At 60.2% G+C, this 24617-nt stretch overlaps 2 protein-coding genes and 1 pseudogene across 4 annotated transcripts in view; 2 read left to right on the forward strand and 1 right to left on the reverse strand.

Moving 5' to 3' along the window:
* Positions 1-436: 436 nt before the first annotated feature.
* On the reverse strand, positions 437-2980 carry LOC138838435 (uncharacterized). The gene has a single exon (XM_070037941.1). The coding sequence runs from the start codon at positions 2978-2980 to the stop codon at positions 437-439; it is 2544 nt and encodes an 847-aa protein (XP_069894042.1).
* A 155-nt stretch (positions 2981-3135) lies between these two features.
* Prkcz (protein kinase C zeta) overlaps positions 3136-24617 on the forward strand; it is a 90581-nt gene continuing 69099 nt past the window's right edge. The window contains exons 1-4 of one of the 3 annotated variants that reach the window (XM_070037144.1): positions 3136-3363; positions 5733-5854; positions 6448-6537; positions 8330-8380. In XM_070037144.1, coding sequence (XP_069893245.1) covers positions 3293-3363; positions 5733-5854; positions 6448-6537; positions 8330-8380 — 334 coding nt within the window. In that variant the 5' untranslated portion in view covers positions 3136-3292. Of the gene's footprint in view, positions 3364-5732; positions 5855-6447; positions 6538-8329; positions 8381-15733; positions 16075-16416; positions 16517-24617 lie in introns of those variants that run through there. The other 2 variants (XM_070037145.1, XM_070037146.1) reach the window with 2 other exon arrangements.
* Positions 20913-22824, forward strand: LOC138837926 (peptidyl-prolyl cis-trans isomerase A pseudogene; annotated as a pseudogene).

The following is a 24617-nucleotide window of genomic DNA, read 5'->3' on the forward strand; positions in this document are numbered from 1 at the left end:
ACGAGATGCCACCCCCGAGGTGCTGGGGAACAAAGGCACGTCCCCAGGGGCCTAGCCCACCCAGCCATCAGGAGATGCCTGAAGCAGGGCGGGAGAGCAAGGCCACCACCCTAGCGAGGGGCAGCTGCAGACTGGCACTGGCCAGCAGGCCCTCTGGGCCTGGCATGCAGTGGCTCATCCCTGCGTGACAGCTCCCCCGCCAACCGCCAAGTCCAGCAGAGGACCCTGGGGAAGAATGGCGGGTGGAGACCCTCAGAAGCTCACTGTCAGGCCTGCAGGGGTCTGGGAAGGTGCTTCTGAAGAGGGAACTGCCTTTGCAAAGGCCCCGAGGCCAGAGGGGCAAGGTCAATGTCTGGGCTGGGTGAGCCAGGCGGAGGGGGGCCATAGGGTCCAGCTCCTCCAGGACAGCGGGTGTTCCCGCTCCCAGGGCACATGGTCAGCGATCTCCTCCTGCCCGGCCATCTCTTGGAAAACAGGGGTCTGACCCCGGGGACCACGCCCGTCCCAACTGGGGGACCATGAGGGTCGTGCCCGTGCTGACCCCGGGCCGTGCGCGTTCTGCTCCCTGGGTCCCAGAGGATCTGGATGGAAAGCAGGCAAACCCTGACCCCAGTTTCTTGGGTTCTGCAGGGGCGGGCGGGAGCGTGGGGAGGGAGATGGGGCCTGCGGGGAGGGAGAGGAGGGGGTTGGGAGGGAGGACGGGGCCCCCCGCGGGGAGCGAGGATGGAGGTCCCGCGGGGAGGACGGGGGTCCCGCGGGGAGGACGGGGGTCCCGCGGGGAGGACGAGAGCGCGGGGAGGACGGGGGTGGCGCGGGGAGGACGGGGGTGGCGCGGGGAGGACGGGAGGGGGTGGCGCGGGGAGGACGGGGGCACAGGGAGGACGGGGGTGCGCGGGGAGAACGGGGGCGCGGAGAGAACGGGGCGCGGGGAGGACGGGGCCGCAGGGAGGACCGGGGGTGCGCGGGGAGGACGGGGGTGGCGCGGGGAGGACGGGGGCGCGGGGAGGACGGGGGTGCGCGGGGAGAACGGGGGCGCGGAGAGGATGGGGCGCGGGGAGGACGGGGCCGCGGGGAGGACGGGGCCCGGGCCGGACGGGGGTGCGCGGGGAGGACGGAGGTGCGCGGGGAGGACGGGGGTGCGCGGAGAGGACGGAGGTGCGGGGAGGACGGGGGCGCGGGGAGGACGGCGGCGCGGGGAGGACGGGGGCGCGGGGAGGACGGAGGCGCGGGGAGGACAGCGGCGCAGGGAGGGAGGATGGAAGTCCCACGGGGAGGACGGGGGTGCGGGGAGGACGGAGGTGCGCGGGGAGGACGGGGCGCGGGGAGGATGGAGGCGCGGGGAGGACGGGGGCACGGGGAGGACGGAGGCGCGGGGAGGACGGCGGCGCAGGGAGGGAGGATGGAAGTCCCACGGGGAGGACGGGGGTGCAGGGAGGACGGAGGTGCGCGGGGAGGACGGGGTGCGGGGAGGATGGGGGTGCGCGGGGAGAACAGGGGCGCGGGGAGGACGGAGGACGGGGGCGCGGGGAGAACGGGGGCGCGGGGAGGACGGCGGGGAGGACGGAGCGCGGGGAGGACGAAGGTGCGGGGAGGACGGAGGTGCGCGGGGAGGACGGAGGTGCGCGGGGAGGACGGGGCGCGGGGAGGACGGAGGCGCGGGGAGGACGGCGGCGCAGGGAGGGAGGATGGAAGTCCCACGGGGAGGATGAGGGCGCGGGGAGGACGGAGGTGCGCGGGGAGGACGGGGCGCGGGGAGGATGGGGGTGCGCGGGGAGGACGGCGGCGCGGGGAGGACGGAGGTGCGCAGGGAGGACGGGGCGCGGGGAGGAGCCGAGGGGCGCGGGGAGGATGGGGCGCAGAGAGGACGGAGGTGCGCGGGGAGGACGGGGGCGCGGGGAGGACGGAGGTACGCGGGGAGGACGGGGGCGCGGGGAGGACGGGGGCGCGGGGAGGACGGAGGTACGCGGGGAGGACAAGGGCGCGGGGAGGACGGGGCGCGGGGAGGACGGGGGCGCGGGGAGGACGGAGGTACGCGGGGAGGACGGGGGCGCGGGGAGGACGGGGGCGCGGGGAGGACGGAGGTACGCGGGGAGGACGGGGGCGCGGGGAGGACGGGGGCGCGGGGAGGACGGGGGCGCGGGGAGGACGGGGGCGCGGGGAGGACGGGGCGCGGGGAGGACGGGGGCGCGGGGAGGACGGAGGTACGCGGGGAGGACGGGGGCGCGGGGAGGATGGGGGCGCGGAGAGGACGGCGGCGCGGGGAGGACGGGGGTGCGCGGGGAGGACGGGGGCGCGGAGAGGACGGGGGCGCGGGGAGGACGGGGCGCGGGGAGGACGGGGCGCGGGGAGGATGGGGGCGCGGAGAGGACGGCGGCGCGGGGAGGACGGGGCGCGGGGAGGACGGGGGTGCGCGGGGAGGACGGGCGCGGGGAGGACGGGGCGCGGGGAGGACGGGGGTGCGCGGGGAGGACGGGCGCGGGGAGGACGGGGCGCGGGGAGGACGGGGGTGCGCGGGGAGGACGGGCGCGGGGAGGACGGGCGCGGGGAGGACGGGGGCGCGGAGAGGACGGCGGCGCGGGGAGGACGGGGGCGCGGAGAGGACGGCGGCGCGGGGAGGACGGGGGCGCGGAGAGGACGGCGGCGCGGGGAGGACGGGGGCGCGGGGAGGATGGGGGCGCGGAGAGGACGGCGGCGCGGGGAGGATGGGGGCGCGGAGAGGATGGCGGCGCGGGGAGGACGGGGGCGCGGGGAGGAGCCGAGGGGCGCGGGGAGGACGGCGGAGCGGGGAGGGGAGGAGCCGAGGGGCGGGCGGGCAGCTCGGGAGGCCCCGGTCCCCCTCACCCCGTCCCCGCCGACTCCTCCGCGGGGCCGGGCTGCCGTCGCCGCGTCCCCGGCGCCGCGCGTCCCGCCGGGCCGGGCCTGGGCCCCGGGCGGCCGAGGCCGCGGTTGCCGGGCAGAGCCGCGCGGCGCGCGCCGCCATTGGCCGCAGGTGTCCGCCCCGCCCGGCAGGTGTCCGCCCCGCGCGCCATTGGCGGCGGCCGCGCCCGCCCGCCCCGCGCCGCCCGCCCTCATTGGCCGCGGGGCCCGGCCGCCGCCCGGGGTCGGCCGCGGACGCCCGTCCCGCGCCGCCCGACGCCGTCCGACGCCGCCCGCGGCCGAGTTCCGCGGAGTTGGCGGCTCCGCCGTCGGCCCGCGCCCGTCCCGCGCCCTTCCCGCCCCGCGGCCCGCGGCGGGGCCCGCGCTATGGCCCGAGCGCCCGGGGCGCGGCGCTGACGGCGGCCGGGGAGGCGCTATGCCGGGCAGGACGGGCCCCGCGATGGACGGGAGCGGCGGCCGCGTCCGCCTCAAGGCGCACTACTGCGGGTGAGCGCGGGGCGCGGGGCGTGGGGACGGGGTCGGGGCGCGGGGCGTGGGGACGGGGCGTGGGGACGGGGTCGGGGCGCGGGGCGGGCGCGGGGCGTCGGGACGGGGTCGGGACGCGGGGCGCGGGGCCCCAAGCGGACTTCGTCGCTTCCCAGCAGATCCCGACCTCCGACGCCGGGTTTGCGCGGAGGCTGCGGGCGGGCGGTGAGCGGTGGAGCCCGGCTCCGGCAGTGCCCGCCCCGCCCGGCCCCGGGTAGGTTGCGCACGTGCCTAGGGGCGGGGTGTCACCCTCGGCCCTGCTTCCTGAGCCCAGCTGGGACCTGGATACTCCCAGGTCAAAGGTCGAGGGTCCTCGTGATGGGTGGAGGCCGGCTCTGGCCAGCAGAGGCCCCTCCAGGCTACGCCCTCCGGCCTGCGGCTGCCCGCCCTGGCGGGGAGGGACAGTCTCTGAAGGTAGAGGGTTTCTGGTCCCCCCACCTCAGGCCCCGGTGTCCAGCCCTGCCGCCCATCCGCGGGGACGCTGGGGAGGACCTGCCCAGCGCCCCAGGGATGAGTGGGTGCTGCACCCTGCAGCCTCCACCCTCCAGCCCCCCACAGCCTCCACCCTCCAGCCACGTCCCCCTGCCCCCTCCTCCTCCAACCCCCCCCCCCCCAGCCTCCACCCTCCAGCCTGGCCCAGGGCAGTCCTTGGCCTGGGACCTCGGGAGGCCTGGGCTGGTCCTGCCTGGGAGGTGGGCCTTCCCTTCCCCAGCTTTGGTTACTGGCTGTGTAATTCAGCCTGTTGACTCCAGTTTCCTCGGTCCATAAAGTGGAGCCCCCCACCCCCCCTTGGACCTCTTTCAGTCCTGTCCCGTGTCTTTTAGGCCTGGCCCTCCCTCCACTCCCTTCTCCCTCTGTAACCGCTCCTTCCCTTCACCCATCATCCACTGAGAGTCTCTGGGCTGGAGCCCCAAGGCCGGGTCCATGAAGTATCCAGTGAGATCAGCCCTCAGCCATGGGAAGCTGTGAAACTCTACCCCGGACTTCAGCTGTGCACGGGGCCTGGCGTGGGGCGCTGCCTCCCGGGGCTGGGCTGCAGCCAGGCATGTTCCCCTGCACACCCTGAAGTCTGCAGAAGGGTGTGAGGGCCGCTCCCCTGCCTGCTCCCCCTGGGTCTGAGGCTTAAGGTCAGAGCCTGGCCCTCCCCTCATCCTGACCCCGTGGCCACGCGGCTGTCTGCAGACGAGGGACAGGGCTCCCAAGCTGAGTTTTAGGTTCTAGAGTTTTCTGGGATCTGTGATACCACTGCTGTGGCTTTCCCCTGTTCTCTGTGTGTGTGTGTATACGTGTACGTGTACACATACACATGTGCACGCAAGTACTAGGGCTTCAACTCAGGACCTATCAAACTTGCTCAAGATTTTTCACTCACGGCTGGTACTCTACCGCCTGAGACACACCTCCAGCTTTTTGTGGGCTAACTGGAGATCTTTTTGTGCATGCTGGCATGCTGGTTTTGAACTGCCAACCTCAAATCTCAGCCTCAAGAGTAGTTTGGACTCTAGGTGTGAAGATGTGCTTGCTCTGTCTCCTGAGTGAGCCTCTTCCGGCCATGACCCCTTTACCCACTGGGGGCCCCCTAGGATCCCCGGAGCACCTCCCATTTCTGAAGTCAAATCCCCTTGGGAATGGAAACATCTGTGACTTGGTGTCCCAACAGCGGTGTTTGTCACAGCTGCACGAGGTCGGGCTGTCCCTCCCAGGGGAAGGAATATCCCTGGGGGATGTCTGGGGAAAGGGTTGGCCAGGTTCTTTTTTTTTTTTTTTTTGACTGGGCCTGGGGCTCAAACTCTGGGCCTGGGCGCTGTCCCTCAGCTCCTTTTTGCCGAAGGTGAGCGCTCTACCACTGGAGCCCCAGTACGACTTCTGCCTTTTTCTGTGGTTAATTGGAGATCAGAGTCTCATGGACTTCCTTTCCCGGGCTGGTTTTGAACAACGGGCAGTTCTCAGGCCTCGGTCTCCTGAGTGGCTGGGATCACGGGCGGGAGCCGCTGGTGCCTGGCTTTGGCCAGGTTCCTGCACCTTGCTGGTCAAGGCACCTGAAGTCCCTGGCTGTGTCCACCTCCTGGTCACCTTCTGGCCTGGCTGGGCTTGGCACCCACCTGGTGTGGTTGACCGGCGGCTGCTTGGGGGCGCGCCGGGCCTCGGACCTGGCTCTCCTGCCCCGGAGTCCACGGCAGGGTTGTCCCAGAAGGGCCGTTCCCCTCAGACGGCCTGTGGGAAGTCTTATTCCGTTCATCCGAACGAACGTAACCTGGTTAGTCAGCAAGCTGTGTCGGGCCTGGCTCGCGAGTGGCTGGGTGAGGAATGTTGTGTCCTCTTTGCTCCAGGGACATCCTGATCACCAGCGTGGGTGCCGCGACCACCTTCGGCGAGCTCTGCGAGGAAGTGCGGGACATGTGCGGCCTGCTCCCTCAGCACCCCCTCACCCTCAAGTGGGTGGACAGTGAAGGTAGTGGCCGCATCCCTAGTGGGGGTTCTGGGGTGGCTTAGCTGCTGGGACTGTGGAGGAGGACGTCCCTGCCCGGGCCGGACGCTGCTCCCGAGCACCGGCTGAGGCAGGCCCTTCCCTCACCGGCCTTCCTGGCGCCCAGCCTGGTTTTGGAGGGACAGCTCTTCACCTCAGCCAGGCAGGAGACTCCCTCCTCCTCCCGGGGGCTGACTGGCAGCTGGTAGTCAAGGGCATGGTGCAGGGAGCACAGCAGTGGTGGCCATGCTGCCCTGTGGGGCTGGCTCCGTGTCCCCTGTCCTGTACTACCTAGAAGGCGGGGAGTCTCTTCCCCTCCCCCCTTGCCCCCCCCCCCGGAGCATGGGGGACCCCTCCACAAAGGTCGGGCTTGGTCTCACTGCTCAGCGGGCTCCTGGGCTCAGGCCGCAGGTGAACGTGACTCTGGAGGTTTGTGCTCTGGGGAGACCCGGGGTGGGGTCTGGCTGCTCACTGACTGGTCTGCATGGCTGTTCCCCGGTCTCCAGTCATGAGCGGTGTGGCGTGCAGCAGGGGCGTGGCCTCACAGCCTGCCCTCAGTGCTGTTCCCTTCCACCTAGGGGACCCCTGCACTGTGTCCTCCCAGATGGAGCTGGAGGAGGCCCTCCGCCTGGCCTGTCAGCACAAGGAAGACGGGCTCGTCATCCATGGTGAGTGCCGGCGGCCGGCCTCGCCACCTGCTCGTGGGCGCTGGGAACCGGGCGGGCGGGGCAGCACCCTCCTCTGTCAGACTCTCATGGGGGTTGTGCTTTAAAGCCCACCGAGTCGTGTTTAAGAACATGGATTACGGTACTGTTGGTGCCCGCTCTGCCCTCTGATGGAGCGTGGGTTCTGGCTGTGGATCACTTCGCCCTCATTTCCCAGGGGCTGAGGTCGCGGGATTTCAGCCTCTTGCCGCCTGGATATGCCTTATGGGTCTCAGAGAGTGATCCTGAGCTGACCCCGAGTGCCCGGCCGGCTGGCCTCGCGGCCTCGTGGCCTCCTGGCCCCTCCACTGCGTGTGATGCCTTGTGCCGGACCCTGCATGCTCAGCCTGCCGGAGCTTTGTGTGTGGGTGTGGAGATGAACCCGGGGCTCGTCCATGCTCAGCTCCCTCAGCTTTGTAAGCTCACAGCTGGTTGTGACTGGTGGGAGATTTTATTTTTGATCCTGCCCACCAACACTGTGGGGTTCTACGGAGTGTCTCTGGTGCTCAAGAGTGTGCATCAGGCTGTGTGGTCAGCTAGCCACATCTGTGTTCACACCCAGCTCTGCTTGGGGTCTTTTCCAGGGCTTTGGGTCCAGATCACTGAGACAAAGATGGGACTGCACGTCAGAACTACACAGATTTCTATTGAATCTTTCTTGCTTGCTTGCTTGCCTGCATGCCTTCTTTCTCCTTTCCTCTTCCTCCTCCTCTTCTTCCTCTTCCTCCTCCTCTTCCTTTTTTTTTTTTTTTTTGGCCAGTCCTAGGGCTTGAACTCAAGACCTGGGCGCTGTCCCTGAGTTTCTTTTGTCTAAGACTAGCGCTCTACCACTTGAGCCACAGTGCCACTTCTGGTACTGAGGGAATGGAACCCAGGGCTTCATACGGGCTAGAGAGCTCTCTACCCTAAGCCACATTCTCAGCCCAAATCTCTTGTTTTCATTTACACTGGACTTTCTTTGTTTGCATGTATATATGCATGCATGTATGCATATATTTTTGTTGGTTGTGGGGCTTGAACTCTGGGCCTGGGCGCTGTCCCTCAGCTCTTCAGCTCAAGGCAAGTGCTCTACCACTTGAGCTACAGTGCTACTTCCAGTTTTCTGGTGGTTTATTGGAGATAAGAATTTCATGGACTTTCCTGCCCGGGCTGGCTTTGAACCACAATTCGCCTGCTGAGCTTCTTTTGCTCAAGGCTAGCACTGTACCACTTGAGCCATGGCGCCACTTCTGGCTTTTTCTGTGAATGTGGTACTGAGAAATAGAACCCAGGGCTTCATGCACACCAGGTATTCTACCATTGAGACATATTCCCAGACCTGGTGAGACTTTTATCGTCAATTAATCAGCAGCAAGCAGCAAGTGGAGGTGTGGCTCAGGTAGTAGAGTACCAGCCTTAGATGAAAAAGAGAAATGAGAGCACAAGGCCCTATGGCCAATTCTTACCTGTTTTCCTGTCCAGTTTTCCCTGAAATTTTTGGTTGATCTTACAAAGAGAATTTAGTACACTTAGCCTTGGGTTTCTGAGATTCAGTGGGTTGTATCCTGTGCATCTTCTGTACATCTGGTTGGATTCTATGGAGTTAGGAGGTAGTGGAGGGGTTCTGTGGGGTTTGGTAGGTAGTGGAGGGGTTCTGTGGGGTTTGGTAGGTAGTGGAGGGGTTCTGTGGGGTTTGGTAGGTAGTGGAGGGGTTCTGTGTGTTAGTAGAAACTAGAGGACGCTAACTTGCTCACTTTCTCGTTTCCTCTCCCTGCAGTTTTCCCGAGTGCCCCTGAGCAGCCAGGCATGCCATGCCCCGGAGAGGACAGTGAGTATAGCGTCTTGTTTAACAGGAGTTGTGGTGGGGGGCGGGGGCGGGTAGAACAGCTCTGTCTGAAGAGTCCATGGCTGTGACCCTTGCGTGGAGCATGTGCCCTAGTTTTCTCTGTGGCCCGTGTCCTTCGTGGTGTCTGGGTCGTGGTCTGGTTGAGGGGCCATCCCGGTGGCCCGTGTCCTTCATGGCATGTGTGTGGAGGTCTCGTTGAGAGGCCTCCGTGGAGGGCAGTGTGGTCAGGGGGTAGCAGGAGGGCGTGTGGAGGAGGCGCCTTGGCCTCGTCTGGAAGAGTGGGGCCGTGAGCCCTGTGTCTGCCAGGCCTGGCCTCTGCCCCTCGCTGGCCGTGCAGTGTCATGTCCCGGGGCAGTGGCCTCCTGAGCGGCTCTGTTCTTAGCTGTGTCCTGGAGCTTGGTGGACAGCCGGGCTGGGAGATCAGACCTGAGGCTGTGGACCCCTGAGCGCGTGATCTGTGTGTAGTCCTGTCTCCAGGCGGTTAGAGCCAGCGCCGGCTGCAGGGCTGTGGGCCAGGGGTGGAGCCTGAGAAGACAGGGTTGAAGTGGGGGGGGGCAAGGGAGGGAGGGAGGGAGGGCATGTACCCCTGTGCACAGGCCCCAGCCCCAGGCAGCCTGGGTGCTGGTGCTAGGCACGGCGGGCTTCTAGGTCCTTGTCGCCTCGGGGCTGCCCGGGGGCGGGGGGGAGGCTCCCCAGGGATCCTCCTTGTGTGGTGCCAAGGACGCTGTGTGCACCAAGTGCCCTCCTTGGGCAATAGAAGGGTAAAGTAAGGCAGACACTGAGGAGCAAGAGGAAGGCTGTTTGGTCTGAGACGCTTCTTGACCCTCATGTTTCTGTCGGACGAGGAGGTGGCCACTACCTGCGTGGGTTTCTTTTGAGTTAACGTGTGTTTGTGATGTACTGGGGACGTGGATGGATTCTGACAAGACTGACTGTCTGGCCACCTGCCTCTCTTGTTCCAGGGCTGGTGCTGGGCACAGGTAGGAAGCCCGCAGCATTAGTGCGTCTGTGCAGCTCTGCCCGGGGGGCTGGGTCTCACCTTCCTCTCTGTGGAAGCCTGACCTGCCCGGCCTCCTGCAGGGGGGATCTGCAGCTGGCAGGAGCGGCTGTGGGTGGGATGTGGGTGGGATGTGGGCAGGCCCGTCCGTGCGTGCGTGCTTAGTGCGGCTGAGCCCGGGGAGGACTGGCCGGGCATGTGAGCAGGTCCCCGGGTCCCACTGGGGATCCAGCCTCTTCAGCGACTCAGTTTTGCAGAAGCCAAGGATTGGGCTCTGGGGAGATGTGAGGGAGCCTGAGATGGGGCCTCTCCTCTCCTCTGGGCCTCCCACCCAGCTTCCGTCCACTGGCCTGGGTGGTTGAGGGCTCAGGGCAGCTTCATCATCTGGGTTGGAGAGCGTGGGGTCTCCAGCCCCTGCGTGTTGCCTTCCAGTGTAACTGCGCTCGCTGTTCCACCCACCCTGCTCTCAGGGATCCCTGCGGTGGGCACCTGAGCACACTCTGCAGCTCCGTGTGGCTTTGCTGCTGGTGAGGTGTTTGTGCTGGCAGTCTAGCTGAGGGCCAGTGAGGAGGTGCTCCCTGTGAGGAGGTGCTCCCCGTGAGGAGGCGCTCCCCGCGAGGAGGCGCTCGCCGCGAGGAGGCGCTCCCCGCGAGGAGGCGCTCCCCGCGAGGAGGCGCTCGCCGCGAGGAGGCGCTCCCCGCGAGGAGGCGCTCCCCGCGAGGAGGCCCTCCCCGCGAGGAGGTCCTCCCCGCGAGGAGGCCCTCCCCGCGAGGAGGCGCTCCCCGCGAGGAGGCCCTCCCCGCGAGGAGGCGCTCCCCGCGAGGAGGCGCTCCCCGTGAGGAGGCGCTCGCTGTGAGGAGGTGCTCCCCGTGAGGAGGTGCTCCCTGTGAGGAGGTCCCCCTGGGAAGGTCTGCCCTTGTTGGGGGAGACCGCGGGGACCTGGGCTGGCGGGGGTCTGGCTGGCTGACGTGGACAGGGAGAAGGGTGTGGTCCCCTGCCGCGGGCTGGCGTCGGGCCGGAAGGGCTGTGTTGGGCTGTTGAGGGGCGGCCCTCACAGACACGGTCTGCTTGTTGTTGGGAGGCCGGTTTTCTTCCGTGGTGCGTCCTTCACTGCTGAGGAAGCCATTGGGTCATGGCTGTGTGTTCACGTCAGCAGGTCAGCACCGGCTCCCCACGTCCATTCCGAAGGACGCCTTTTGGAGTCCGCCGCCCCTTCCAGCCCGCTGCCGACTTGCCTCTTGTGGGCGTGTGGAGCCGGTCCTGCGCTGGGCCCTTGGTGCCCGTCTCTCACGCGGCTGCGTCTTCTCAGGCCGCAGGCTGCACTTCATGACTAGTTTTCTGAGGTTTAAAATTCTGGTAAAAACCTTACAACATCCGCCATCTTTTTTCTTTTTGCAGTGGGGCTTTCCACGTCGCCCAGGCTGGCCTCCAACTCAGCATTTTCCTCAGTGCTGGTGTTACAGGCGTGGACACCGGGCCTGGCCCATGTAACCCTTTTTAAATGCATAGTTGGGCCTTAAGCAGTATTCCCACTGTTCTTTGTGTGTGTGTGTGTGTGTGCTTGTGTGCTTGTGTGCCAGTGCTGGGGCTTGAACTCGGCCTGAGCAGCGGTCCTGAGCTTTTGTGCTCAAGGTAGAGTTCTACCACTGGAGCCACAGGCCTACTTCCAGCTTTTTGCTGGTTAATTGAAGCTAAGAGTCACAGACTTTCCTGCCCACGCTGGCTTTGAACTGGGATCCTTAGAATTCAGCCTTCTGACTGACTGGTGCCTGCTTGTGCTTGGATTATTGTTAGCACCATGGGACCCTCCATGTCATCTTCCCAGACTAAACCCGTGTTCATTGAAACGCTGGTGCCCTCCCTTTCGTTCTCTTCCTTCTGCTGTCTGATCCTCAGCCTCAGCTGTGGACTTGTTTACTGTCAGTGACCGGCTCGCTCCCGTGATGCCCTCGGCGCCGTCCTGGAAGGCCGTGTGAAGGCACCGCGGCGCTCTGTCTTGTCACCATCCACGAGCACTGGGCTAGCTTCCATGTTAGCTGCTGTGGACGTGTGTCAGATCTCTGCTGCGTCCTGCTTTCGATTCCCACCCAGACCTAGGATTGCTGGGACGTTTGTGGTCTGGTAATTTTTGGAGAGCTTCCATATTACGCCCCACAGATTGCCCTTGTATGGAGGGGGGCAGAGGCATGTAGGGGGACTGGGGCCTGCTTGGCGCTCCTGGAGGCTGGGCTCGGTACCCAGTGGGTGGTCAGTGCTCAGGGAGGCCGCTGGGTGGTCAGTGCTCAGGGAGGCCGGTGGGTGGTCACTCTATCTGAAATCCTTCTTTTTTTAAAAAAATTTTTTTGGGTCCGGTCGTGGGGCCTGAACTCTGGGCCTGGGCGCTGTCCCTCAGCTCTTCAGCTCAAGGCTAGCGCTCTACCACTTGAGCCACAGCGCCACTTCCGGCTTTTTCTTTTTGCTTATGTGGTGCTGAGGAATCGAACCCAGGGCCTCAGGCATGCAAGGCAAGCGCTCTACCACTGAGCCACCTTCCCAGCCCCTGAAGTCCTTCTGTGGGCTGGGACGAAGCGAGCTGAGCTGGCTGGGCTCGTGTCTTGGCTGGCTGGGTGCTAGGGCTGGGCATCTATGGCTGGACCAGTGCTGTCTGTGCGGGGAGCCTGTTGGGTAGGCGGTTACTGGGGAATCCTTTTCCAACCAGCTTAACAGTGAGTCCCTTGTGTTTATAGGTATGTCCATTGTTTTGTTAAAAATACATTTTCATTCAGCTTTGCCTCATTATTTGCAACAAACTAGAGAAGCTACTTTCCTGCCTAAATTAGGCTTCCAACAAAATTAGCAGTCTGCCAGTCCAGCCAGGTTTTCTAGAGTTCTGTGAAGCCGGGTATTTTAGGGTGGATTGAAGAGAGAAGCTGGCTGAAGGACAGTGGTGGGGATGGACGCTCGCCGCCTGGGTTGTTTTTACACGCGGCCCAGGAAAGCCGCACCTGCTGTGAACGATGGGTCATTGGTTTGTGATTTGATAGTCTTGGTCAGAGGCCTTCAGCCCTTTCCACTCCATTGTCACCCCTAGCCACTGGATGTTGATTAGATCTTGGTGATTGTGTGGCCAGGACTCATAAAACTTGCTGTGGACATTGAAATTTTTATTTTTTATTTTATTTTTTAATTTTAATTTATTTCTTTGCTGGTCATGGGGCTTGAACTCCGGGTCTGGGTGCTGTCCCTTGACTCTTCAGCTCAAGGCTAGCGCTCTACCACTTGAGCCACAGTGCCACTTCTGGCCTTTTCTGTTTATGTGGTACTGAGGAATCGAACCCAGGGCCTCATGCATGTGAGGCAAGCACTCTACCACTGAGCCAACTTCCCAGCCCTGTGTTATTATTATTATTATTTTTTTTTTGTGGGTCGTGGGGCTTGAACTCTGGGCCTGGGCGCTGTCCCTCAGCTCTTCAGCTCAAGGCGAGCACTCTACCACTTAAGCCACAGCACCACTTCTGGTTTTCTAGTGGTTTATTGGAGATAGGAGTCTCATGGTCTTTCCTGCCTGGGCTGGCTTTGAACCGTGATCCTCAGATCTCAGCCTCCTGAGTAGCTAGGATGACAGGTGTGAGCCACCGGCACCCAGCCCCTGTATTATTTTTTATATTTAATTTTATTGTCAAGGTGATATACAGAGGGGTTACAGTTATATACGTAAAGTCTTTAAAATTCATTTTTTATTGGCTCCATCTATACCAACTACATGCTGATTTCCTCTAAATATTAATGCATTAGCAAATTTATATCTCTATATTACTAAGCACAATGAAAGCATCAATGACATAATTATGGCCAACACCTTTTAAGGACTGTACCACAGAAAGACTACAAGGGACCGGGGGATATCTCTGGGGAGTAAGAGCTTGCCTCTGACTGGTAGTTGATTGGGTCAAAGCTGGGCCAATCTGAGTCTCTGCCCAGGAAATTTGGAATTGGGATACAGAGCAGCATAACATAATCAGGACCAGAAAGTTGACAAATTAAGAGCATAATTGTTAAAAGGGATTTTGCTATAGTTCTGAGATTTTTTTTTCCCTCCAAATACGAAGTTGGTATTTAAAAAACATTGGTGCCCATCCTGTGGCTTGGATTTTGGGTCTGGGTGCGTTCCCTGAGTGTTTTTCTCAAGGCTAGTGTCCTACACGTTGAGCCACAGCTCCACTTCTAGGTTTTTGGTTACTTGGAGATTAGTCTCGCGAACTGCCTTGCCCAGGCTGGCAAGATTGAACTGCAATCCTCAGACCCCGTGAGTGGCCAGGAAGACAACTGTGAGCCTCCAGTGCCCAGCTTGTATTTCACACTTTCAGAAAATTTGGTTACATGGTTTTATTATTTTTTCAAGTTCCTTTCTTATCCTACTGTAACGGTGATCTACAGAGGGCTTACAGTTACATAAGTAAGGGAATGAGTATAATTCTTGTTGAACTTTGTTACCCCCTTCCTAGTTCACATTTTTTTTTTTTTGGGTCCAGTCATGGGACCTGACGCTGGGCCTGGGCGCCGTCCCTCAGCTCTTCAGCTCAAGGCTAGCGCTCTAGCACTTGAGCCACAGCGCTACTTCCGGCTTTTTTCTTTTTGTTTATGTGGTGCTGAGGAATCAAACCCAGGGCCTCAGGCATGCAAGGCAAGCGCTCTACCACTGAGCCACCTTCCCAGCCCCTAATTCACATGTTTTTTAGTCTTAAAATATTATTCTATATTCCCACCTACTGGAGAACTGGAGATCAGGAGGATCACGGATCAAGACCAGCCTATTCAAAAAGTTGATGAGACCCTATCTCAGCCAGTCAGCTGGGCCTGGTAGCATGTGCCTGTCAAATAGGATGCAACATCGTTGTGAAGATAGGATGATTTTGGTCTAGACCAGCCTGGGTGTACATGTGAGACCCTAACCCCCAAAAACTGTGAAAGCAAAATAGTTGGGGTTGGGGCTCAAGGGCCACAGGGCCGGCCAGCAAGGGCGAGGCTCTGAGTTAACACTGTGGTGACACAGGAAATCAGTTTTGTTTTGTGCAGTCCAGTAATTACCTAGCTTTTTGCTTGCTGGTTCAGTGGACCAGAGGCTGTCTCCTGTGGAGGCGTGGGGACGGCCTGTTGCCCTGACGCTGTTCTCACCGCACGTGGTGAAATGCTGTGCCCTGTGCCCGCCTCAGAGCGGACGCTCTGCCTGGAGGTGACTTCAGCCACTCAGTGACTGAGGAGTTAGAATTCAAACCCAGAGCCTTGGCCTGGAATCCACGCCATGAGTAACCACAGGAGTGGGGGCCTGTGAGGTGTAGCTGCGGCCTGGCCAGCTGATCAACACCAAGATGCTGGCTAGCTCCTGCCCACAGGTGCTCAGAGCCGGGGCCTCCACCCGGGGCCCTGTGGAGAAGCCAGGGCCGGTCAGGAGGCGGAGGGAGTGAGGGTACTCAAAGAGAGGTTGTGGTGTTTTCTGTCGAGGTATCAGGTGCAGTCCAGTGTGCGGGCGGAAGCTTGGCTGGTGTGAATCACTTCGGCGGGCCGTGGGTACCGAGTCCCCCGGCCACTCGTCCTGGGGTGGGCGGGGAGGCCTGTGGAGCATGGGGGCTCGGGAGGAGGTGGTCAGCGGCGTGCGCGCGGTGTGGGGCTCGCTTCCTGGGTCTGGTTTCTAGGTAGGAGCTCCCCCCTGGGAGGGGCAGGGCCTCAGGGATGAGCGGCTCGGAAGGCCGAGGTAAGACAGTGCGCTTGCGGGAGCCCGGCTGCCCAGGTGGGAGGGTTGCAGCGTCTGTGTGCCGAGACGCGGGTGGCGGAATCTCTCGTCCCCTCCGTGCCCACACAGGTGGGAAGGTGCACGCGGGGTCTTTAGGAGCGTCCAGCCCGCCCCAGGGAAGCATGGTTCTGGGCCCCTGCCAGAGCGCACTTCGTGTGGATTAGATGCCTGGACTCATGGGGCGCCTGGCACCTCCTTCCTGGCCAGCGAGGGGGGTCTCAGCTCCCTGGGGAGCCTGTCTTTCACGGCTCTCGCCCTTCCTGGGACCTGCTATTTCGGGGCCCATGGTGACGTCCTGGTGGGCGATGCAGAACACCACCAAGGGCCACCTGCCCTGGGTCTGACTGCGCCCGCCAGGCCGGCGCCCCGTGTGGGCTGCAGGTCATCGCCACGCTTGTGGCCGCTGCGGTCCGTCCTGGCCGGCCCCGTGAGGGACCCCGGCAGCCGGGTTCTCTCCTGCATGGGGCATTGTGAAGTCTGCCGAGCCTGGCCCTCCCTCTGCCTGGCCGCTGCCCCTCCGAGCTCCCGGCCCGTCTCAGTGTGGAGATGCTTGTTTTCATGTGACGTCAGCTCCCTGGTATCCATGCCGTGTTTTAGTTTGTGCCTCAGCTGCCGGCTGCAGCTCTCCCGGGGGAGCTGGGTACCACCCGGGCCTGGCGACCGACCGAGGAGGCAGGGATGTGAGAGGCGGGAGCCGGGAGCCAGGCAGCCAGCCTTCCATTAGATGTCTGCTCCCCCAGCCATCGCCTCAGCCCACCCTGCCAGAGCCCACCCTGCCTATTGTCGGCCAGAGGCCAGAGGACGCCGCGGCATCGGGAGTTACGGGGAAGAAAATGCCTCCCTGCACGCCCACCACCCTCCCGTAGAGCATAAAGAACCGGGGGCCGGGGAGGCAGGAGGAGAAAGCCGGTGAGTAAGCACCGGGTCGGGCGGCCGCGGGGGGCTGCAGGCCGCGTGCGTGGTGCGGACGGAGCGGCCGAGCCTGTGTGTGGCAGAGCCCTGCCAGCACCGGCCCCGCCGCAGCCGCGGGGCGAGGATGCGCGGGGGATGCACGGGCAGGGATGGATGCGGCCCGAGGCTGGGCCCACGCGGGGGAAGCTCACGGAGAGCCTGTTGTTTTCTGGGGTGGCAGATTTTTCCCAAACGTAAGGTGTGGAGCGGCGTGCGGAGTCTGCGGCTGACGCAGGCACGGAGGAAGATGGGCACGGGCGCTGTGTGCGCTGGGCCTGCTCGGGCGGCTGACGCAGCGGCCGGCCAGCTCTAGGAAGCCTCATTTCCTCACCGGCTGGCCCTGGGGATTCTCCGGCTACCGGGAGCGTTGCCCTGGCTGGGCTTTTACGACCGTGACTGTGTGAGTGTCGCGGCCGGAGGGAGCATGCATGCCCTGCTCTTCCTTCTGCATTGCCGCGAGTGGGTGGATGGGACCGCTGGGACTGCACGGGCGGGCGCGACCCGGCAGGGCAGCGCTCCCACGGCCGGCACCTGTTCCCACGGCCACGCGTCTCCGAGGAGCAAGCTGCCCTCGGGCTGGCTGAGCTCAGGCTTTGCATGATGACAGCTTCATGGTGGCCTGAGTGGCACGGATGGTGCTAGCGTGGACGGCTCGCGGCCCGGGGCCTGGCTGTCGGCCGGGGGCAAGGCTCTGGAGCGGGGTGTTCAGCGCTGAGATGGTTGGAGGTAGATGCAGACAGGCTCTGGGGTGAACCAGTCGGGGGCAGGGGGATGAGGACTGGCGCTGCTTTTCTGACATCCATTTTGTGAGGTGTTTGTGTAAGGACCCCCCCCCCCAAACTGCCAGCCCTCTCTGCTCCATCGCCCTGGCCTGGGAGGACCGGGCTGCCTGGAGGCAGACGGTGTGGTTCCGAGCGCCGGTGGCCCCGGGCCCCCGGGAAGGCAGACCCCTCCCCAGGCACAGGCAGCTTCTTGGGGCTAGTTTAGGTTGCAAGGTGTTTTGTTTGGTTGGGGTCCTTGGATGATCACAATGGTGTGGGTGGGTAAATCGGAGGCACCTCCCCGAGGGGCTTGTTAGCTGAGCGGTTGGGGAGACGAGCTGTGTCATAGTTGATGGGGGGAGCTGGCTGCTGTCTCATTCGAACCCTCAACACGTGGGCTTTAGAACTTGCTCGGGCTGCGGGGGGGGGGTGTGTGGGGGGGCGCACAGGCCCTGAGTGGTAGGTGCTGTCAGAGCCACGATCCAGAGCTGGCTAGAGCCGGGGCCTCTGCCGGAGCCGCTCTGCGAGGGCATGGCGGGCGGCCGGGGGCTGGTCCTCTGTGCGTCTCGGGGGCCAGATCTGCACGGGCCGTGCTCCAGTCTCGGTGGGTGCAGCGGAGCACAGAGTCCCGAGCTGCTGGCCGTTATGTAAGGAGTTGTGGGTGCAGCCTGCTGGCTCTGCCCTGCGCTCACCAGGCCGCGGGGACCCGTGGTCCCATGGCTGAGGCTCTGGGTTACGGGGAGCCCTTGTCGGTCCTGGTGGAGGTCTGGAGGGGTGTCAGCGGTGGCTGTGGTCCCAGGGGCCACGGGAGGCCCTACGGTCGGGTCACCTCTCTCTGACTCATCTGTTGTATGGCCTGATCACGCCAGGCGTGCAGGGCTGCCCGGCGGGAGGGGCGGGCTCCCGCCTGCTGAGGATCCCCTCTGCCATGGCCGGCTGTGAGCAGGTGCTGAGCAGGGAGCTTCCCGAGCGAGGCCGCACGCGCTGTCCCAGGACAGCAAGGGGACATCTGAAGAGCCAGAGCCGTCCCTTTGCACTTGCCCCTCAGTGCTGAAGGGCATCTGACTCGTCTCCCTGCCACCCGGGGTTGCAGGGCCTTTGCACATGCTGCACCCACCCTTCCTGGCGGTACAGACCGACAGTCATTTGAGGCCATAGCTCCCTTGAACTGTTATTCTACAAGTTTGCTGGCACCCTGATGGTCCCAGCTGAGGGACCATCATGGAGCAGGAGCAATGAGGACATTGCTTTATCAAAGGGCAAGAAAGCTTTCACCTCTGAACGGACCCTGTGTCTGGTGTTGGAAGCGTGTGTAGTCATAAAGGGGTGGGGGCCTGCGCCCCCCTCCCCCCTCCCCTGCCCCGAGTGCCCAGCACCAAGGTTTGTTTTCGGGACTCTTCTCTCTATGTGGAGCAGGACACCTCTCCCTTTCCGGTCTCCGAGGCCTCTGCAGGTAGCCACGGTGAGCGGGCGGTGGTGCTGTGGAGGGGAGGCCGGGCTGACGGGCTCAGGTGCGGGCCAGCGTCTGGCGGGGAGGCCGCTTTGGCTTCAGTTTGGCCCACGCTCGTTTATTTGGCACGCTGGCTGCTCTTCGCGGGGGCAGGAGCTGCCGGGAGCCGCTCTGACTTTATTTTTTGCTGTTTAATCTGGCGTTCTGGATGTGCCTTGTCTTTGAGGAGTTCGGTTTTTAACATCTCTTTTGCTGGAAGTTTATGACGACTGGATTTCCAGCAGGACAGAGCCGCTCTGTGTGGGCAGGCACGGAGGACAGGGTGGCGCCCGCTGCCCGGCCCCGGTCCTCGGTGACCCCTCAGCGACTCCGTGCAACAAACTGTGAGAAGACTCGGGTGGGGCCCGTGGAGCACTGAGATCTGGGCCACGTCTTACCCCGGCAGGAAGCAGCTGGACTGCACTGCTCCATGAGTGGGTAATGCTCATGTTGTGTGGGGCTTTTGTTTTTGTTTGGTTGGCTATGGGGCTTGAACTCTGGGCCTGGGCTCTGTCCCTCAGCTCTTCAGCTCAAGGCGAGTGCTCTACTGCTTGAGCCACAGTGTCACTTCTGGTTTTCTAGTGGTTTATTGGAGATAAGAGTTTCACAGACTTTCCTGCCTGGTCTGGCGTTGAACTGTGATCCTCAGATCTCAGCCTCCTGAGTAGCTAGGATAACAGGCGTGAGCCACTGGTGCCCAGCTAGTGTGTTATTTTTGTTTAAGCTGGGGCTCTTGAACTTGGGGCCTCGTGCTAGACAGACCCTGCCGCTTGAGCCATACCTCTAGTGCTTTCATCTATTTATGTTTGTCATGGCTATATTTCAGACAGGCTCTCGGCTCCTTCCCGGGCTCATGCCTGGATGGCAAGCTGCCTGTGTAGCCAGGATGACTGGCGTGCACCAGAGGCGCCGTGAGCCTCTCTGCCTGTCTCCGTCTGGACTCAAACGGTGACCAGTCTCAGCCTTCTCAGGAGCTCAGATTATGAGAATGAGCTCTTGGCACCCAGGTTCCACATTGGTATTTTGGATAAGAATGTGGACTTACTTTAAGGATGGCATGAATGAATGAATGACACTTAACAGACGCCCCGTGCACATGGTCACCTGTCACCCCAGCATTGCAGGAGGCGCGGGGGGGGGGGGGAGGATTGAGACTCTGGGTGAAAACTAGGCCCCCTCCAAGGAACAACGGAAAAGCAAACATGGACCGGGTGGTTAAATTGTAAAATACCTACCTCCTAAGAGCCACACCCAGAGTTCAAACACCAGTACCACCTAAAAATTAAAGAATAACAAAACTCCGGAGGTCCCTTCCAGAAAAAGAAAAATAGAGAACAGAAAGTATTATCTTTCGTTGTTTTATTATTCTAGTTCTGGGGTGTCTGGGGTTGGGTGTTGCTATGCAGGCACCCCTACCATTGAACCACTGGTGTTTTGCTCAATATTTTTGAGATGGGGTCTCTTTTCCTATTGTGGAACGAGCCTAGGAGTGACCCACTTAGGTTAGACCCTCTAGTAGCTGGGATAACAGCGGAATCACCAAGTCCAGCTCTCGGTTGGGAAGGGGAAAGATTTTTCTGCCCGGGCTGGCCTTGAACCGACTCAGCCCCCCAAGTTCATCCAGGTCTGTGTTTCTGTTTTATGGTGTTGGATAGTCCCATGGGGCTGGCAGAGAGCCCCTGGCTCCCTGGCAGGACCGCTTCTGTGGCATTTCTTCTTGGTGTGCATTTCCTGGTCTCAGCATGACACATTTGTGCTGCTGCTGTCTCTAGACTTTTCTGTCGTAGGACAGTAATTCTCTCTCCCAGACCTTGTAAGTTCTTCCTTCCTCTGTCCTTCTAGTAGGCTGTGTCCCTGTACTGTTTAATCATGGTGTGTCTGTTATTACAGATTATGAAAGCACACAAGAGCCACGTGGATTACATACCCTTTTTTGTGCGACTTAGGGGTTTCCTCCATACCAGTGCCTGTCCTGATCCTGTCCCAGCCTTGTAGAAGTCATTCTCAGCTTGGAGAGCCTCCCCCCAGGCCCGCCTGCCCCCTCCTGGGCTGGGGTCTTCCCTGTGCCCATTTTGGGGCCTGGGAACCTCCGAAGCCCAGCCAGAGTTTCTGGTCTGTGTCCCGTGACCTCTCTCCTGCCCACTCTCCACGAGAGGCCCCCCAAGACCAGCCAAGAAAGGAGTGACGAGGGGTAAAGCTCCGATTTTGTTGCGATTGTCCTGGTGGTGAGTCAGCGAGGTGTGGAAGGTGTGGTCAGATGCGCCCTCCTGTTTCAAGGTGTGCCAGGGCTCTGTGATGGAGCAGTCTAGAGCAGTTGCTTTTTTTTTTTTTTTTTTTGGTGCCAGTCCTAGGGCTTGAACTCAGGGCCTGGGTGCTGTCCCTGAGGTTTGTTTTTTTTCTTCAGGTAAGGGGCAGGTTTATTCATCGTTCTGGTTGGCACCAGGCCACGTTGGCCCTGCAGCTGGGAAAAGCCTGGGAAAGAGCTAGAAAAGAGAGCTAGAAAAAGAGCGTCTGGGTGCTGCTTTGCAGACGCCACTGTCGCTTGTGGTTACCAGCTGCCAGCCATGGTCAACCCCACCGTGTTCTTGGACATTGCTGCCCACGGCAAGCCTTGGGCTGCGTCTGCTTCGAGCTGTTTGCAGACAAGGTTCCAAAGACAGCAGAAAACTTTCGTGCTCTGAGCACCGGAGAGAAAGGATTTGGTTATAAGGGTTCCTGTTTCACAGGATTATTCCAGGCTTCATGTGCCAGGGTGGTGACTTAAATGCCATAATGGCACTGGTGGCAAGGCCATCTACGGAGGGAAATTTGAGGATGAGAATGTCATCCTGAAGCATACAGGTCCTGGCATCGTGTCCATGGCAAATGCTGGACCAAACACAAATGGTTCCCAGTTTTTCATCTGTACTGTCAAGACTGATTGGTTGGACGGCAAGCATGTGGTCTTTGGGAGGGTGAAGGAGGGCATGGAAGTGGTGGGAGCCATGCAGGGCTTTGGGTCCGGGAATGGCAAGACCAGCAGGAAGGTCACCACAACACCAGACCATTCCTTCTGCAGCTCAGGAGCACCCTTCCACCCCTCTGCTTGCGATGTCCTGTCATCTTTGTGCTCTCACTGCAGTTCTTTGGGTTCCATGTTTTCCTTTCCTCCCCTCCAAATCTAGCTGGATTGCAGAGTTCAGTTTATAATTATGAATAAAAACTAAACAGTGTCAAAAAAAAAAAAGAAAAAGAAAAAGAGCGTCTGGGCCTGGGCTAGCCCTTATCTAGGCCTTATCTAGGGTGTGGGCGGAGAAAGGTGTGGCCACATCAAATTCAGATGTGACCTCCGTGGATTCTGATGTGACCTCTTCCAGGTGTGCCAGTTGCCTAGGTAAGGCAGGTACTGGGTGGAGACTTTGCTGCGAGGAGGGTGGAGTCTGCTCGCCATCCAGGAGCCGACCTTACATTCCAGCCTTTTAATAATCATGAAATAGGGCACGGATTCTCTCTGGCTACTTCCTGCTGACAAGGGGAATCGACATTAGTGGTAAAAGGCTGGAATTTGGTCCCTTCCCAGAGAAGGAAGTGAGCAACAGCTGTCCCTTGGTGGCGTGAGTCCTTAGATGAAATCTGGAGAAGTCTCAAGAGGCATTGAGGGGCAGAGTAGAGAAGTGGTGTGGATGTGGATGTGAAGGCCAGCAATGGTATCGATGCGCTGTGTCCGCGGAAGACAGACGGGTTTGCAAAAGGCCATCAGAACTGTGGGTATTCCTCAGAGCAAAAAGGGAAAAAACAAACAGAAAAAGGGAAAAAAGAAAAAAAAAAGAGAGAGAGAGGAATCCCACCTATCCTGACCTTAAGCCCTTCCCGGGTTTTGGCACCATTTATGTTCGGTTTTTAAAAAGAGGTAGCCAAGTAAGAACAGCACCACGCACATGGTATTCAGGTAAGGGGTAGGTTTATTCATTGTTGTGGCTGGCACCAGGCCACGTTGGCCCTCCACGCGGCTGGGAAAGGCCTGGGAAAGACCTGGGAAAGAGCTAGAAAAGAGCTCCCTGAGCTCTTTTGCTCAAGACTAGCACTCTACCACTTGAGCCATAGCTCTATTTCCAGCTTGTTGTCATTAATTGGAGCTAAGAGTCTTGTGGACTTTCTTCCTGGCTGGCTTTGAACCGTGCTCCCCGGATCTCAGCTTCCTGAGTAGCTAGGGTGACAGGTATGAGCCATGAGCACACCACTCAGGTGTTCTGGGTCTTTTTCTTCGGTGTTCTCACACTTTCCTTTGATGTGCGGTCTTCGGTCTCTTGCTGGAAACTGTTTACAAAGCACTTGCCATTGTTATTAAAGGCGGTGTACAGAGTGGTTTCAGTTAGGTGAGTCAGGTGAGGACTGCATTTCTTTCTGGACACCGTCACCCCTCTCTCGCTGTCTCCCAGTTTTTCCCTCTCTTGATGGGAACGGTGAGTGTGGGAAACTTTGTGGTCAGTTTTTGTTCCAGGATTTCCCCTCTGTTGTCCTTCTGGGCCTTTATTGGGTTGCTTTTTCTGTTTTTGGAAGCAGTAGGGATTAAACAGAAGGCCTAGTACATGCTAGGCTGGTGCTGTACCACTTGAGCCACGCTCCCAGCCCACCCATTCATCTTTTTTTGGTTGATCCTGGGACTTGAACTCTGGGCCTGGGCGCTGTCCCTGAGCTCTTTCACTCAAGGCAAGCGCTCTACCACTTGAGCTACAGCTCTACTTCTGGTTTTCTGGTGGTTTACTGGAAATAAGACTCTCAGAGACTTTTCTGCCTGGACTGGCTTTGAACTGTGATCTCAGCTTCCTGAGTAGCTAGGATTATGGCATGAGCCATTGGATATCTGGCTTAATCTTTTCGTGTTTTTTTTTTTTTTTTTTTTTTTTTTTTTTGTCGGTCGTGGGGCTTGAACTGTGGGCCTGGGCGCTGTCCCTCAGCTCTTCAGCTCAAGGCGAGCGTACTACCACTTGAGCTACAGCGCCACTTCCGGTTTTCTGGTGGTTTATTGGAGATAGGAGTCTCACGGTCTCTCCTGCCCGTGCTGGCTTTGAACCACGATCCTCAGATCTCAGCCTCCTGAGTAGCTAGGATTACAGGCGTGAGCCACCAGCGCCCGGCAGGCTTAATCTTTTCTATTTTCTGTTTCTCTGTCTATATAATATTTCTTCTAGGCTTTTTTTCCAGGCTTTCTTACTTAGTTTACTTTTGTTTTTACCAGTCCTAAGGTTTGAACTCAGGGCCTGAGCACTGTCCCTGAGCTTCTTTTGCTCAAGGCTAGCACTCTGTCACTTGAGCTACAGTGCCACTTCTGAATTTTTCTGTGTATGTGGTACTGAGAAATGGAACCCAGGGCTTCATGCATGCAAGGCAAGCATTCTACCACTAAGCTACCTTCCAGGTCCACTTCCAGCCTTTTCTGAGTACTTTATTGGAGATAAAAGTCTTATGGATGGGCTGGGAAGGTGGCTCAGTGGTAGAGTGCTTGCCTTGCATGCCTAAGACCCTGGGTTTGATTCCTCAGCACCACATAAGCAAAAAGAAAAAAGCCGGAAGTGGCGCTGTGGCTCAAGTGGTAGAGCGCTAGCCTTGAGCTGAAGAGCTGAGGGACAGTGCCCAGGCTCAGAGTTCAGGCCCCACGACCGGAATTAAAAATTTAAAAAAAAAAAAAAAAGTCTTATGGACTTCCCTGCCTCCTGAGCAGCTAGGATTATGGGCATGAGCTACCAGTGCCTGGCTTCTAAACTTTCTTGAGTTGGTTACTTGATTATTTATTTATTGTCAGTCATGGGGCTTGAACTCTGGGCCTGGGTGCTGCCCCTGCGCTCTTCAGTTCAAGGCTAGTGCTCTACTGCTTGAGCCCAGTGCCACTTCCGGTTTTCTGGTGGTTTATTGGAGGTAAGAGTCTCACAGACTTTCCTGCCCAGTCTAGCTTTGAACCACAATCCTTAGATCTCAGCCTCCTGAGTAGTTAGGATGACAGGCGTGAGCCACTGGTGCCCGGCTTTACTTGCTCTTTTAAAAAAGATTTTTATTAGTATATACTAGTGTATAAGGACGGTGTTGTTGTGACATCCAAGAGATCTTTGTTCTCTGAGTTTCAGATCTTTGTTTTCTGAGTTTCTTTTCTTTTTCGTGTGCGTGTGTGCGCGTGTGCGCGCGCGCGCGTGTGTGTGTGTGTGTGTGTGTGTGTGTGTGTATACTGATACTGGAGCTTGACCTCGACTTGGGTGCTGTCCCTGAGTGTTTTTATT

Source organism: Dipodomys merriami, unplaced genomic scaffold (assembly GCF_024711535.1).
Source record: "Dipodomys merriami isolate MVZ:Mamm:240054 unplaced genomic scaffold, mDipMer1.0.p SCAF_28, whole genome shotgun sequence".
NCBI lineage: Eukaryota > Metazoa > Chordata > Mammalia > Rodentia > Heteromyidae > Dipodomys > Dipodomys merriami.

Coding starts and splice junctions, on each gene's coding strand:
- LOC138838435 (XM_070037941.1), bottom strand. CDS start 2,980: ATGGCGGCGCGCGCCGCGCGGCTCTGCCCGGCAACCGCGGCCTCGGCC.